The sequence below is a fragment of the Gallinula chloropus genome, assembly GCF_964237585.1.
Source record: "Gallinula chloropus genome assembly, contig: HAP1_SCAFFOLD_333, whole genome shotgun sequence".
Taxonomy (NCBI): domain Eukaryota; kingdom Metazoa; phylum Chordata; class Aves; order Gruiformes; family Rallidae; genus Gallinula; species Gallinula chloropus.
Genome location: NW_028168400.1, coordinates 28,717 through 44,000, shown reverse-complemented (window position 1 = coordinate 44,000; position 15,284 = coordinate 28,717). Strand labels below are relative to the sequence as shown.

The window sequence follows — 15,284 nt, the reverse complement described above, 5'->3', positions numbered from 1 at the left end:
GGGGTGTTAACGGTAATTAAGGGGGGCTTAAGGGTAATTAAGGGGTTTTAATAGTCATTAGGGGTAATTACGGGGGGATTGGGGGTAATTAAGGAGGGATTGGGGGTAATTAAGGGTGATTAGGGGTAATTAAGGGGGTTTAAGGGTAATTAAGGACTAATTAAGGGTCTAATTAGCCCAATTAGGGGCTATATCATTCTAATTAACGTTGATTCACGGAAATTAAGGCAAATCAAGGCAGATTTGATCCAATTAATGAGGATTTGGGGCAAATTAAGCCCAATTACGGGCTAATTAAGGGTCTAGTTAGCCCAATTAGGGGCTAAATCCTTCTAATTAACGTTGATTCATGCAAATTAGCTCAAATCAAGGCAGATTTGGGTCTAATTAGGGAGGATTTAGGGCTAATTAATGAGGATTTGGAGCAAATTAAGGAGAATTTTACCCCCACCCATTCTAATTAAGGGTCTAATTAACCTAATTAAGGCCTAAATCGATCTAATTAATGTTGATTAGTGCAAATTAGGGCAAATCAAGGCAGATTTGGGTCTAATTAGGGAGGATTTAGGGCTAATTAATGAGGATTTGGGGCAAATTAAGGAGGATTTTATCCTAATTGTGTCTGATTAAGGGTCTAATTAGCCCAATTAAGCACTAAATCGATCTAATTAATGTTGATTAGTGCAAATTAGGGCAAATCAAGGCACATTTGGGTCTAATTAGGGAGGTTTTAGGGCTAATTAATAAGGATTTGGGGCAAATTAATGAGGATTTGGGGCAAATTAAGCCCAATTAAGGACTAATTAAGTGTCTAGTTAGCCCAATTTAGGGCTAAATCATTCTAATTAACGTTGATTCATGCAAATTAAGGCAAATCAAGGCAGATTTGGGTCCAATTAACGAAGATTTAGGGCAAATTAATGCGGATTTGGGGCAAATTAAACCCAATTAAGTGCTAATTAAGGACTAATTAAGGGTCTAATTAACCTAATTAAGGCCTAAATCGATCTAATTAATGTTGATTAGTGCAAATTAGGGCAAATCAAGGCAGATTTGGGTCTAATTAGGGAGGATTTAGGGCTAATTAATGAGGATTTGGGGCAAATTAATGAGGATTTGGGGCAAATTAAAGAGGATTTAGCCCAATTGCTTCTAATTAAGGGTCTAATTAGCCCAATTAGGGGCTAAATCCTTCTAATTAACGTTGATTCATGCGAATTAGCGCAAATGAAGGACGATTTGGGTCTAATTAGGGAGGATTTGGGGCTAATTAATGAGGATTTGGAGCAAATTAAGGAGAATTTTACCCCCACCCATTCTAATTAAGGGTCTAATTAACCTAATTAAGGCCTAAATCGATCTAATTAATGTTGATTAGTGCAAATTAGGGCAAATCAAGGCAGATTTGGGTCTAATTAGGATTTAGGGCTAATTAATGAGGATTTGGGTGCAATTAATGAGTATCTGGGGCTAATGAAGCCCAATTACAGGCTAATTAAGGGTCTAATTAGCCAAATTAAGGTCTAAATCGATCTAATTAACGTTGATTAGTGCAAATTAGCGCAAACCAAGGCAGATTTGGGTCTAATTAGGGAGGATTTAGGGCTAATAAATGAGGATTTGGGGCAAATTAACGAGGATTTGGGGCAAATTAAGCCCAATTACGGGCTAATTAAGGGTCTAATTAGCCAAATTAAGGCCTAAATCGATCTAATTAATGTTGATTAGTGCAAATTAGGGCAAATGAAGGCAGATTTGGGTCCAATTAACGAGGATTTAGGGCTAATTATTGAGGATTTGGGGCAAATTAATGAGGATTTGGGGCAAGTTAAGCCCAATTAAGGGCTAATTGTCTAGTTAGGCCAATTAAGGCTTATTCATTCTAATTAACGTTGATTCATGCAAATTAAGACAGATTTATGTCTAATTAGGGAGGATTTAGGGCTAATTAATGAGGATTTGGGGCAAATTAACGAGGATCTGGGGCAAATTAAACCCAATTAAGGACTAATTAAGGGCCTAATTAGCCCAATTAAGGGCTAAATCCTTCTAATTAACGTTGATTCATGCAAATTAAGACAGATTTGTGTCTAATTAGGGAGGATTTAGGGCTAATTAATGAGGATTTGGGGCAAATTAACGAGGATTTGGGGCAAATTAAACCCAATTAAGGACTAATTAAGGGCCTAATTAGCCCAATTAAGGGCTAAATCCTTCTAATTAACGTTGATTCATGCAAATTAAGACAGATTTGTGTCTAATTAGGGAGGACTTAGGGCCAATTAATGAGGATTAAGGGCAAATTAAGGAGAATTTGAGGCAAATTAATGAGGATTTGGGGCAAATTAATCCCAATTAAGGACTAATTAAGGGCCTAATTAGCCCAATTAGGGGCTAAATCCTTCTAATTAATGTTGCTTCATGCAAATTAGCGCAAATCAAGGCAGATTTGGGTCTAATTAGGGAGGATTTAGGGCTAATTAATGAGGATTTGGGTGCAATTAATGAGGATCTGGGGCAATTGAACCCAATTAAGGTCTAATTAAGGGTCTAATTAGCCAAATTAAGGCCTAAATCGATCTAATTAATGTTGATTAGTGCAAATTAGGGCAAATCAAGGCAGATTTGGGTCTAATTAGGGAGGATTTAGGGCTAATTAATGAGGATTTGGGTGCAATTAATGAGGATTTGGGGCAAATTAAGCCCAATTAAGGGCTAATTAAGGGCCTAATTAGTCCAATTAAGTGCTAAATCCTTCTAATTAACGTTGATTCATGCAAATTAAGACAGATTTGTGTCTAATTAGGGAGGATTTGGGGCAAATTAATGAGGATTTGGGGCAAATTAACGAGGATTTGGGGCAATTGAACCCAATTAAGGTCTAATTAAGGCCTCTTATTATGCAAATGAGGGTTAATTAGTCAAATCAAGGCGAATCAGGAACCGATTTCCTCAAAGAAGCTTTTAATTAGCGTTTAATTAGCCTTTAATGAAGCCAATCAAGGCCCCAATCAACACCCCCCCCCCCCCCCAAAGAGGGGGAAAGGGCCCCCCCCCCCCCTTCTGATTCTGGATTCTGATTGGCTGACGCTGCCTTAAGCCCCGCCCCCCCCTCCTCCAATCCCCTTCTCACCTCTGACCAGGAGCTGCAGCGATTGGCTGGGGTAGGAGAGGAGCCACCGTCCACCAATCAGCTGCTCGTAGCGGCAGCTGAAGTTGCCCCCGGCTTCCGATTGGACGTTGGGGAGGCGAAGCTCCGCCTCCTGCTGCCCGCGCTGCCATTGGTGGGTTCCCCCCGCCTCCCCGCTGACGTCACTTCCTCCTTTGTAGAAGCGGAAGCGCCGGGGGGAGGTTCCGGCCTCACTTCCGGCGGCGGGGGGAGGGGCCGAGCACAGCAAGGAAGGGGATTGGCCGGCCCCGGCCACGCCCGCCGTGGTGTTGAGGCTGCGCAGGGAGGGGCGGGGGGGAAGGTCTGGGGAGGGGGAGGGAGGGAGGACATGTTGGAGACTGGCGGCCATCTTGGGGCCTGGCGGCCATCTTGAGAAGCCCTGGCGGCCATTTTAGGGCCTGGTGGGCATCTTGAGACCCCCCCAGGCGGCCATTTTGTCACCTGGCGGCCATTTTAGGGCCTGGCGACCATATTGAGACCCCCCCAGGCGGCCATTTTAGAACCTGGCAGCCATCTTGGCCCCTGGCAGCTATATTGAGAAGCCCTGGTGGCCATTTTGGACCCTGGCGGCCATCTTGGGGCCTGGTGGACATCTTGAGACCCCCCCCCAGGCGGGCATTTTGGGGCCTGGCGGCCATTTGGGGACCTGGCGGCCATCTTGAGAAGCCCTGGCAGCCATTTTGGACCCTGGCGGCCATCTTGGGGCCTGGCGGCCATCTTGAGAAGGCCTGGCGGCCATTTTGGGGCCTGGCGGACTGCTTGGGGCGCCCCCTGGCGGACATTTTGGGGCCTGGCGGCCATCTTGGGGCCTGGCGGCCATCTTGAGACCCCCCCCGGCGGCCATTTTGGACCCTGGCGGCCATTTTGGGGCCTGGCGGCCTTATTGAGAAGCCCTGGCGGCCATCTTGGAACCTGGCAGCCATCTTGGGGACCTCACCGCCATCTTGGAGCCCCCATCCGCCATCTGAACCCCCCCACCCGCCATTTTGAGACTCTACCGCCATCTTGAACCCCCCATCCACCATCTTAAACCCCCCCAACCGCCATTTTACGACCCCACCGCCATCTTAGACCCCCCATCCGCCATCTTGAACCCCCCATCCACCATCTTGAACCCCCCATCCACCATCTTGAACCCCACCAGCCGCCATTTTGAGTCTCTACCGCCATCTTGAACCCCCCCACCCGCCATTTTTAGACTCTACCGCCATCTTGAACCCCCCATCCACCATCTTGAACCCCCCATTCTCCATTTTACAACCCCACCGCCATCTTGAAACCCCCATCCACCATCTTAAACCCCCCCAACCACCATTTTACGACCTCACCGCCATCTTAGACCCCCCATCCGCCATCTTGAACCCCCCATCCGCCATTTTGAGCCTCTACCGCCATCTTGAACCCCCCCAACCACCATTTTGAGACCCTACCGCCATCTTAAACCCCCCCATTCCCCATTTCACAACCCCACCGCCCTCTCCCCGCCCCCTTACCCCCACCCCCCACCCTCCTTGCACCCCCACACCCCCTCCCCACCCCTCCCCACCCCCCTTTTTACCTCTCACATTGATGAAGATGGCCTTGCTCTCCTTCGACCTCCAAGCCCTACGGTAGCGGTCGGTCAGGGTGTAGCTACAGGTGTGGGCCCCCGCGTCCCGGGGGCCGCTGATGACGAAGCTGTAGGTCGAGTTCCTCCTGCTGGTGGTGACGTCAGCCGCCCAACCCCCGCTCCCCGAGAACTGGAAGCCCCGGATCCGGTGGGGGGTCCGCGGCGCCGCGCACGCCAGGCTCACGGCGTCCCCCACCAGGTACTCCAGCTTCACCGGGCTCACCGTGATGTTGGGAGGGAGGGGAGGGGCTGGGATTGAAAGGGGGAGGGGGGGAAGGAAGTCAGAGAGGGGGGGTTTGCTGCCTCTTTTCAGCTCCTAGTTCCTGGTTTGGAGGTTGTTCGGGCTTCTGCTTCCTGGTTTGGGGGGTATTTCCTGGGTTTGGGGGTCTATTTCCTGGGTTTAGGGGTCTTACTTCCTGCTTTGGAGGTTGTTTGACCCTTCTACTTCCTGGTTTGGGGGCTATTTCCTGGGTTTGGGGGCTATTTCCTGAGTTTAGGAGTCTTACTTCCTGCTTTGGAGGCTGTTTTAGGCTTCTACTTCCTGGTTTGGGGTCTATTTCCTGGGCTAGGGGGTCTTATTTCCTGCTTTGGGGGTCTATTTCCTGGGTTTGGGGTCTATTTCCTGGGTTTGGGGGTCTAATTTCCTGCTTTGGACATTGTTTGAGGCTTCCACTTCCCCGTTTGGGGGCTATTTCCTGGATTTGGGGGTCTGTTTCCTGCTTTGGGGGTCAATTTCCTGGGCTTGGGGGCTTTTTCCTGGGTTTGGGGGTCTATTTCCTGGGTTTGGGGGTCTATTTCCTCCTCTGGAGGTTGTTTTAGGCTTCTACTTGCTGGTTTGCGGTCTGTTTTGTGGGTTTGGGGGTCTTATTTCCTCCTCTGGAGGTTGTTTTAGGCTTCTACTTCCTGGTTTGGGGGCTGTTTCCTGGGTTTGGGGGTCTATTTCCTGGGTTTGGGGGTCTATTTCCTGCTTTGGGGGTCTATTTCCTGGGTTTGGGGGTCTATTTCCTGGGTTTAGGAGTCTGTTTCCTGGGTTTGGGGTCTATTTCCTGGGTTTAGGGGTCTATTTCCTGGGTTTAGGGGTCTGTTTCCTGTTCTGGAGGTTGTTTGAGGCTTCTGCTTCCTGGTTTGGGGGCTGTTTCCTGGGTTTGGGGGTCTATTTCCTGGGTTTGGGGGTCTTATTTCCTGCTTTGGAGATTGTTTTATGCTTCTACTTCCTGTTTTGGGGGCTGTTTCCTGGGTTTGGGGTCTATTTCCTGGGTTTTGGGGTCTATTTCCTGGGTTTAGGGGTCTGTTTCCTGTTCTGGAGGTTGTTTTGGGCTTCTATTTCTTGGTTTGGGGTCTATTTCCTGGGTTTTGGGGTCTATTTCCTGGGTTTGGGGGCTGTTTCCTGGGTTTGGGGGTCTATTTCCTGGGTTTGGGGGTCTATTTCCTGGGTTTAGGGGTCTATTTCCTGCTTTGAAGGCTGTTTTAGGCTTCTACTTCCTGGTTTGGGGGCTATTTCCTGGGTTTGGGGGTCTTATTTCCTGCTTTGGAGATTGTTTTATGCTTCTACTTCCTGTTTTGGGGGCTGTTTCCTGGGTTTGGGGTCTATTTCCTGGGTTTAGGGGTCTGTTTCCTGTTCTGGAGGTTGTTTTAGGCTTCTACTTGCTGGTTTGGGCTCTATTTCCTGGGTTTGGGGGTCTGTTTCCTGGGTTTGGGGGCTGTTTCCTGGGTTTGGGGGCTGTTTCCTGGGTTTGGGGGTCTATTTCCTGGGTTTGGGGGTCTATTTCCTGGCCTTGGGGGTCTATTTCCTGGGTTTTGGGGTCTTATTTCCTGCTTTGGGGGTCTATTTCCTGGGTTTGGGGTCTATTTCCTGGATTTTGGGGGTCTATTTCCTGCTCTGGAGGTTGTTTTATGCTTCTGCTTCCTGGTTTGGGACTCTGTTTCCTGGGTTTCTGGGTCTTATTTCCTGCTCTGGAGGTTGTTTCAGGCTTCTACTTCCTGGGTTTGGGGGCTATTTCCTGGGTTTGGGGTCTTATTTCCTGCTTTGGAGGTTGTTTTGGGCTTCTATTTCTTGGTTTGGGGTCTATTTCCTGGGTTTGGGGGTCTATTTCCTGGGTTTGGGACTCTTATTTCCTGGGTTTGGGGGTCTATTTCCTGCTTAGGGGGTCTATTTCCTGGGTTTGGGGGTCTATTTCCTGGGTTTGGGGGCTGTTTCCTGGGTTTGGGACTCTTATTTCCTGGGTTTGGGGGTCTATTTCCTGCTTTGGGGGTCTATTTCCTGGGTTTGGGGGTCTATTTCCTGGGTTTGGGGGCTGTTTCCTAGGCTTGGAGTTCTATTTCCTGGGTTTAGGAGTCTCTTTCCTGGGTTTGGGGGTCTATTTCCTGGGCTTGGGGGTCTATTTCTTGGGTTTGGGGGTCTGTTTCCTGCTCTGGAGAGTGTTTCAGGCTTCTATTTCCTGGGTTTGGGGGCTGTTTCCTGGGTTTGAGGGTCTATTTCCTGGGTTTAGGGGTCTATTTCCTGGGTTTAGAAGTCTGTTTCCTGGGTTTGGGGGTCTATTTCCTGGGTTTAGGAGTCTGTTTCCTGGGTTTAGGGGTCTATTTCCTGGGTTTAGGAGTCTGTTTCCTGGGTTTGGGGGTCTATTTCCTGGGTTTTAGGGTCTATTTCCTGGGTTTGGGGGTCTATTTCCTGGGTTTGGAAGTCTATTTCCTGGGTTTGGGGCCTATTTCCTGGATTTTGGGGGTCTATTTCCTGCTCTGGAGGTTGTTTTAGGCTTCTGGTTCCTGGTTTGGGGCTGTTTCCTGGGTTCGGGGGTCTGTTTCCTGGGTTTGGGGGTCTGTTTCCTGGGTTTGGGGGGTCTTATTTCCTGGGTTTGGGAGTCTATTTCCTGTGTTTCAGGGTCTATTTCTTGGGTTTGGGGCTCTTATTTCCTGTTTTGGAGGTTGTTTTAGGCTTCTGCTTCCTGGTTTGGGGTCTATTTCCTGGGTTTAGGGTCTTACTTCCTGCTTTGGAGGCTGTTTTAGGCTTCTACTTCCTGGTTTGGGGTCTATTTCCTGGGCTAGGGGGTCTTATTTCCTGCTTTGGGGGTCTATTTCCTGGGTTTGGGGTCTATTTCCTGGGTTTGGGGGTCTTATTTCCTGCTTTGGACATTGTTTGAGGCTTCTACTTCCCCGTTTGGGGGCTATTTCCTGGGTTTAGGGGTCTATTTCCTGGGCTTGGGGGTCTATTTCCTAGGCTTGGAGTTCTATTTCCTGGGTTTAGGAGTCTGTTTCCTGGGTTTAGGGGTCTATTTCCTGGGCTTAGGGGTCTGTTTCCTGTTCTGGAGGTTGTTTTAGGCTTCTACTTGCTGGTTTGGGGTCTGTTTTGTGGGTATGGGGGTCTATTTCCTGGGTTTGGGGATCTTATTTCCTCCTCTGGAGGTTGTTTTAGGCTTCTATTTCTGGTTTGGGGGCTGTTTCCTGGGTTTAGGGGTCTTATTTCCTGCTTTGGGGGTCTATTTCCTGGGTTTGGGGGTCTATTTCCTCTGTTTGGGGTCTATTTCCTAGGCTTGGAGTTCTATTTCCTGGGTTTAGGAGTCTGTTTCCTGGGTTTGGGGGTCTATTTCCTGGGTTTGGGGGCTATTTCCTGGGATTGGGGGTCTGTTTCCTGGGTTTGGGGGTCTATTTCCTCGGTTTAGGAGTCTGTTTCCTGGGTTTGGGGTCTTAATTCCTGGGTTTGGAAGTCTATTTCCTGGGTTTGGGGCCTATTTCCTGGCCTTGGGGGTCTATTTCCTGTGTTTGGGGGTCTATTTCCTGCTTTGGAGGCTGTTTTAGGCTTCTACTTCCTGGTTTAGGGTCTATTTCCTGGGTTTGGGGTTCTACTTCCTGGTTTGGGGGCTGTTTCCTGGGTTTGGGCGTCTGTTTCCTGCTTGGGGGGGTCCATTTCCTACTTGTGGGGGTCTATTTCCTATTGTGGGGGGTTCTGCTTCCTGTTCCCCTTCCTGTGGCTGGGGGAAGTGGGGAGGAAGTGGGGGGGAAGTGGGGGGTTGGGGTTACCTGGGGGTGGGGATGAGGCCAGGAGGGTCCGGAGGGCGGCTGGAAGAGACGGAGACGGGGTGGAAATGGGGGGGAAATGGGGGGAAATGGGGGGGAAATGGGGGGAAATGGGGGAAAATGGGGAAAAATTGGGAAAATTGGGGGGAAATTGGGGGGAAATGGGGAAAAATGGGGAAGAAGGGGGGGAAATGGGGAAAAATGGGGGAAAATTGGGGGGAAATGGGGAAAAATGGGGAAGAAGGGGGGGAAATGGGGAAAAATGGGGGAAAATTGGGGGGAAATGGGGAAAAATGGGGGAAAATGAGGAAAAATGGGGGAAATGAGGAAAAATGGGGGAAAATTGGGGGGGAAATGGGGAAAAATTGGGGGGAAATTGGGGAGAAATGGGGAAAAATGGGGAAAAATGAGAAAAATGGGGGGAAATGGGGAGAAATGGGGAAAATTTGGGAAAATTGGGGGGAAATTGGGGGGAAATGGGGAAAAATGGGGAAAAATGGGAAAAATGAGGAAAAATGGGGGAAATGGGGAGAAATGGGGAAAATGTGGGAAAATTGGGGGGAAATGGGGGAAAATTAGGAAAAATGGGGGAAAATGGGGAAGAAAAGGGGGGAAATGAGAGAAAATGGTAAAAAATGGGGGGAAATGGGGACAAAATAGGAAAAATGGGGGAAAAATAGGGGAAAATGAGGAAAAATGAGGAAAAATAGGGAAGAAATAGAGAAAAAATGGGAAAAATGGGGGAAAATGAGGCAAAATGGGTAAAAATGAGGAAAAATAGGGGAAAATGGGGGGAAATGGTGAAAAAATGGGGAAAAAATGAGAGAAAATGGGGGAAAATGGGGACAAAATGGGAAAATTGAGAAAAATGAGGAAAAATCGGAAAAAATGGGGACAAAATGGGGAAAATTGGGAAAATGAGGAAAAATGGGAAAAAATGAGAGAAAATGGGGAAAATTGGGTGAAAATGGGTGAAAAATGAGAGAAAATGGGATAAAAATGGGGAAAAAGGAAAAATCGGGAAAATGGGGAAAACATGAGAGAAAATGGGGAAAAATGGGGAAAATTGGGGAAAAATGGGGGAAAAATGGGTAAATTGGGGGAAAATGAAAATAAATGGGGAAAAAAGAAGGAAAATGGGAAAAATGTGGAAAAATGATTTAAAAATGGGGAAAAATTGGGGGAAGTGGGAAAAATTAGGAAAAAGAGGGAAGAAAATGAGAAAAAACTGGGTAAAATGAGGAAAAATGGGGAAAAATGAGAGAAAAATGGGGGGAAATGGGAGAAACTTGAGAGAAAATGGGAAAAATGAGGAAAAATGGGGAAAATTGGGGAAAAGTGAAAACCAAATGGGGAAAAAATGGAGGAAAGTGGGAAAAATGAGGAAAAATAGGGAAGAAAATGAGAAAAAAAGGGGGAAAATGAGAAAAATGGGGGAAAATGAGAGAAAATGGGGGAAAATGAGAGAAAATGGGGAAAAATTGGGGAAAATGGGAAAAAATGTGGGAAAAAATGAGAGAAAATGGGAAAAAATGGGGAAAATATGAGGGAAAATGGGGAAAATTGGGGAAAAATGAAAGAAAATGGGAAAAAAGTGGAGAAAAATGGGGGAAATGGGGAAAAATGAAAACAAATGGGAAAAAATGAGGGAAAATTGGGGAAAATGGGAAAAAATGGGAGGAAAATGAGAGAAAATGGGAAAAAATGGGGAAAATATGAGGAAAAATGGGGAAAATCGGGGAAAAATGAAAGAAAATGGGAAAAAAGTGGAGAAAAATGAGAGAAAATGGGGAAAATTTGGGAGTAAGTGGGAAAAAATAAGAGAAAATGGGGGAAATGGGGGGAAAATGGGAAAAAATGAGGAAAAATGGGGAAGAAAGAGGAAAAATGGGGGAAAAGGTGAAGAATTTTTTTGGGAAAAGGAGGAAATTGGGGGAAAAAAGGGAGAAAATTGGGAAAGAACTGGGGAAATGGGGGGAGAAATGGGAAAAAATGGGAAAAAATCCAGGTATTTGGGGCAAAAATCAGTAGTTTTGGGGGAGAAGGGACAAAATTTAGGGGGGGAAATGGGAATTTTGGGAAAAAAATGTGAATTTTCAGGAAAAAATGAGAATTTTGGCAAAAAAAAGGGCAATTTTGGTGAAAAATAAAGGTTTTTGGAAAAATATCTGTGGAAAAAAAGTGTTTTCTTGTGGGAGATGGAGGGTTTGGGGTGAAAACGGGTGGTTTTGGGAAAAAGTGAAGGTTTTGGGGGTGGAAATGGGTATTTTGGGGGGAAAAGGGATTTATTTGGGGGGAAAAATGAGGATTTTTTGAAAAAATTGAAGATTTTATAGGAAAATTGAGGATTTTGGGTGGAAAATCGAGGATTTTGGGGTGGAAAATGGAGGATTTTGGAGGAAAAGGGAAGAAATTTAGGGAAAATGTGGAGATTCTTTAGAGAAAAGTGACAATTTGGGGGGAAAATTGAGGATTTTAGGGGAAAATTGGAGATTTTAGGGGAAAATTGAAGATTTTGGGGGGAATAGTGAAGATTTTGGGGAAGAATTGAAGATTTTTAGTGGAAAATGAGGATTTTTTTAGGAAAAATGAAGATTTTTTGGGGGGAAAATGAAGATTTTTGGAGAAAAGGGATTTATTTTGGGGGGAAATGTGAGGATTTTGGGGGAAAAGTGAGGATTTATTTAAAATTTGAAGATTTTATGGGAAAATTGAGGATTTGGGGTGGAAAATTGAGGATTTTTTGGGGGAAAATTGAGGATTTTGGAGGAAAAGTGAAGAATTTGAGGGAAAATATGAAGTTTTTTAGAGAAAAGTGACAATTTTGGGGGGAAATTGAAGAATTTGGGGGAAAATTGAAGATTTTAGGGGGAAATTAAAGATTTTAGAGGAAAATTGAAGATTTTTTTAAGGAAAAATTGAAGATTTTGGGGGAAAAGTGAAGATTTTGGGGGAAAGTTGAAGATTTTGGGGAAAATGGGAGATTTTTTGGGGAGAAATTGCAGATTTTTGGGGGAAAAGTGAAGATTTTGGGGAAAATTGAAGATTTTTGGGTGGAAATTGAAGATGTTTTGGGGAAAAGGGAAGAATTTTGGGGGGAAAAGTGAAAATTTTGGGGGAAACCAGAAGATTTCTGGAGAAGACCAAAGATTTTAGGGGAAAAATGAGGGAATTTGGTGGAAAAACAGTAATTTTGGGGCAAAAAAAGAGGGTTTTTTGAGAAATCTGCATTTTTTGGGGTGAAAAATGAATATTTTGGGGAAAATCTGGGCGTTTTGTAGGAAAAATCTTTGTAAATTTGGTTTTTGAGGTTTTTTTTGAGGTTTTGGGGTTTTTTCCTTGGGTTTTGGGGGAAGTTTTGGAGGTTTTGGGGGAAATGAACGAGGTTTTGAGGGCAAAATGAGTATTTTTGGGGAAAAGTAAAGGTTTTTAGGGGAAAATTGAATATTTTGGGGACAATTCATGGGGTTTGGGGAAGAATTGGGAGGTATTTGGGAAAATGAATGTTTTTCTGGGGAAAAAAAAGTATTTTGGGGAGAATTCGTGGGGTTTGGGTGAAAAATGAGGAATTTTGGGGGAAAACGGATATTTTGGGGGGAAAATGAGGAATTTGGGGGGAAAATGGGGGTTTTGGGGGGGAAATGGGCATTTTGGGGGGAAAATGGGGGTTTTTTGGGGGGGAAATGAGGATTTTTTGGGGGAAAATGGGGATTTTGGGGAGAAATGAGGATTTTGGGGGGAAAATGGGGATTTTGGGGGGAAAATGAGGATTTTTGGGTGGAAAATGTGGATTTTGGGGGGAAAATGGGGATTCGGGGGGAAATTGGGGATTTGGGGGGGAAATGAGGATTTTTGGGGGGAAAATGGGGATTTTTGGGGAGAAAATGAGGATTTTTGGGTGGAAAATGAGGAATTTTGGGGGAAAATGGGGTTTTTTGGGGAGAAATAAGGATTTTTTGGGGGTAAAAGGGGATTTTTTGGGGAAAATGAGGATTTTTGGGTGGAAAATGGGGGGTTTGGGGGAAAATGGGGATTTGGGGGGAAAATGAGGAATTTTGGGGGAAAATGGGGATTTTTGGGGAGAAAGGATTTTGGGGGAGAAATGGGGATTTTTGGGGGGAAAGGGATTTTGGGGGAGAAAATGAGGATTTTTGGGTTGAAAATTGGTGTTTTGGGGGGAAATGAGGAATTTTGGGTGAAAATGGTGATTTTTGGGGAGAAATTAGGATTTTTTGGGGAAAAATGGGGATTTTAGGGGAAATGTGGGTTTTTTGGTGAAAATGGGGATTTTTTGGGGAAAATGGGGATTTGGGGGGAAATGAGGATTTTTTGGGTGGAAAATGGGGATTTTTGGGGAGAAAATGAGGATTTTGGGGGGGAAAATGGGGATTTTGGGGTGAAAATGAGGATTTTTGGGTGGAAAATGGGGGTTTAGGGGGGAAAATGGGGATTTTGGGGGGAAAATGGGGATTTTGGGGGTAAATGAGGATTTTTGGGTGGAAAATGGGGATTCTAGGGGGAAAATGAGGAATTTGGGGGGAAAATGGGGATTTTTGAGGAGAAATGAGTTTTTTGGGGGGTAAAAGGGGATTTTTTGGGGAAAATGAGGAATTTTGGGGAAAAATGGGGATTTTGGGAGGGAAATGAGGATTTTTGAGTGGAAAATGGGGGGTTTTGGGGAAAAAGAGGAGGAGGAAGAGGAGGAAGAGGAGGAGGAGGGGGGGGCTGGGGGGTCTCACCGAGCAGCAGGACCAGGACCCCCGGGAGCTTCATGTCGGGCGGCGGCCGCCAAAGGGGGGAGCGGCCACTTCCTGTGACGTCGGCGCCGGGGCCGCGACCGCCCGAAAAGAGGAAAAAAAACCCCAAAAAACACGAAGTGAAAGTGCCCAGCGCCCCTCCCCCCACCCCCATCTCCCCTCCCCCACCCCCCACGGGGGTTCCAAACCCAAAACACCCCAAATTTGGGGCTTTTCACCCACAAAACAGCCCCAAATTCCCCATTTTTAGAGGGAAAAACGGGGAAAAATTCACAATTTTGGCCAAAAATTTGGAAAATTTGGATTTTTTTGTGGCTTTTTTGTTTTTTTTTCCCCATTTTTTAATATTTTTTGGGTTTTTTTAAGAATTTTTACAGCCAATTTCCCTTTTTTCCCTCATTTTTAAACAATTTCTTGAATTTTAAGGTTTTTTCCCACTTTTTCCTGATTTTTTACTATTTTAGGCTTTTTTTTGAGGGGGTTTTGTGATTTTTAAGGATTCTTGAAATATTTTGGGGCTTTTGGGGCATTTTAATGGGTTTTTAATCCAGATTTTGAAATATTTGGGGAGTTTTATTGTTTTTCTGGGGGGTTTGGGGGCTTTTTGGGGCTTTTGGGGTTTTTTTTCCAGATTTTTAAATATTTTTGGGGAATTTTGGTTTTTTTTCCCAGAATTCTTAAAATTTTGGGGCTTTTTTGGTATTTTTCCTGATTTTTAAATAATTTTGTGGATTTTTAGGGATTTTTCTCCCTGAATTCTTAAAATTTTGGGGCTTTTTTGGCTTTTTTTTCAGATTTTTAATAATTTTGTGAATTTTAAAGGTTTTTTTCCCTGAATTCTTAAAATTTGGGGGGGTTGGGGGTTTTTTCCTGGTTTTTTTATAATTTTACATATTTTTGGGTTTATTTTCCCTGAATTCTTAAAATTTGGGGGGTTTTGGGGGTTTTTCCTGATTTTTAAATAATTTTGTGGATTTTTAAGGTTTTTTTCCCCTGAATTCTTAAAATTTTGGGGGTTTTGGTTTTTTTTCCAGAATTTTTAATAATTTTGTGGATTTTTACTCCCTGAAGTCTTAAAATTCTGGGAGTTTTGAGGATTTTTCCTGATTTTTCAATAATTTTAGGGATTTTTCTCCCTGAATTCTTAAAATTTGGGGGGTTTTGGAGGTTTTTTTCCTGATTTTTTTTATAATTTTATGTATTTTTGGGTTTCTTTTCCCTGAATTCTAAAAATTTTGAGGATTTTGAGGTTTTTTTCCAGATTTTTTAATAATTTTGTGGATTTTTAGGGTTGTTTTCCCCCGAATTCTTAAAATTTGGGGGGGGGGGGGTGAGTGTTCAGTTTCTTTTATGATTTTTAAATATTTTTGTGGATTCTTTGGGTTTATTTTCCCTGAATTCTTAAAATTTTGGGGGTTTTGGTTTTTTTTCCAGATTTTTTAAGAATTCTGTGGATTTTTAGGGATTTTTTCTCCCTGAAGTCTTAAAATTTTGGGAGTTTTGAGGTTTTTTCCTGATTTTTTTAATAATTTTTTGGATTTTCAGTGTTTTTTTCCCCTGAATTCTTAAAATTTGGGGGGTTTCAAGTCTCTTTTCTGATTTTTAAATATTTTTCTGGATTTGTTTGGGTTTATTTTCCCTGAATTCTTAAAATTTAGGGGCTTTTTCCTCTTTTTAATAATTTTATGTATTTGGGGGTTTTTTCTCCCTGAATTCTTAAAATTTTGGGGGTTTTGGG

At 44.6% G+C, this 15,284-nt stretch overlaps 1 protein-coding gene across 1 annotated transcript; it reads right to left on the bottom strand.

Moving 5' to 3' along the window:
• Positions 1-3,086: 3,086 nt before the first annotated feature.
• On the bottom strand, positions 3,087-13,612 carry LOC311204522 (uncharacterized protein). Its single transcript, XM_084280934.1, has 4 exons — positions 13,529-13,612; positions 8,793-8,831; positions 4,728-5,027; positions 3,087-3,472 (listed from the first exon to the last, which is right to left on the bottom strand). Exons 1-4 carry the CDS (start codon positions 13,560-13,562, stop codon positions 3,096-3,098), a joined length of 750 nt encoding a protein of 249 aa, XP_084137060.1. The 5' UTR covers positions 13,563-13,612; the 3' UTR covers positions 3,087-3,095.
• Positions 13,613-15,284: the final 1,672 nt, after the last annotated feature.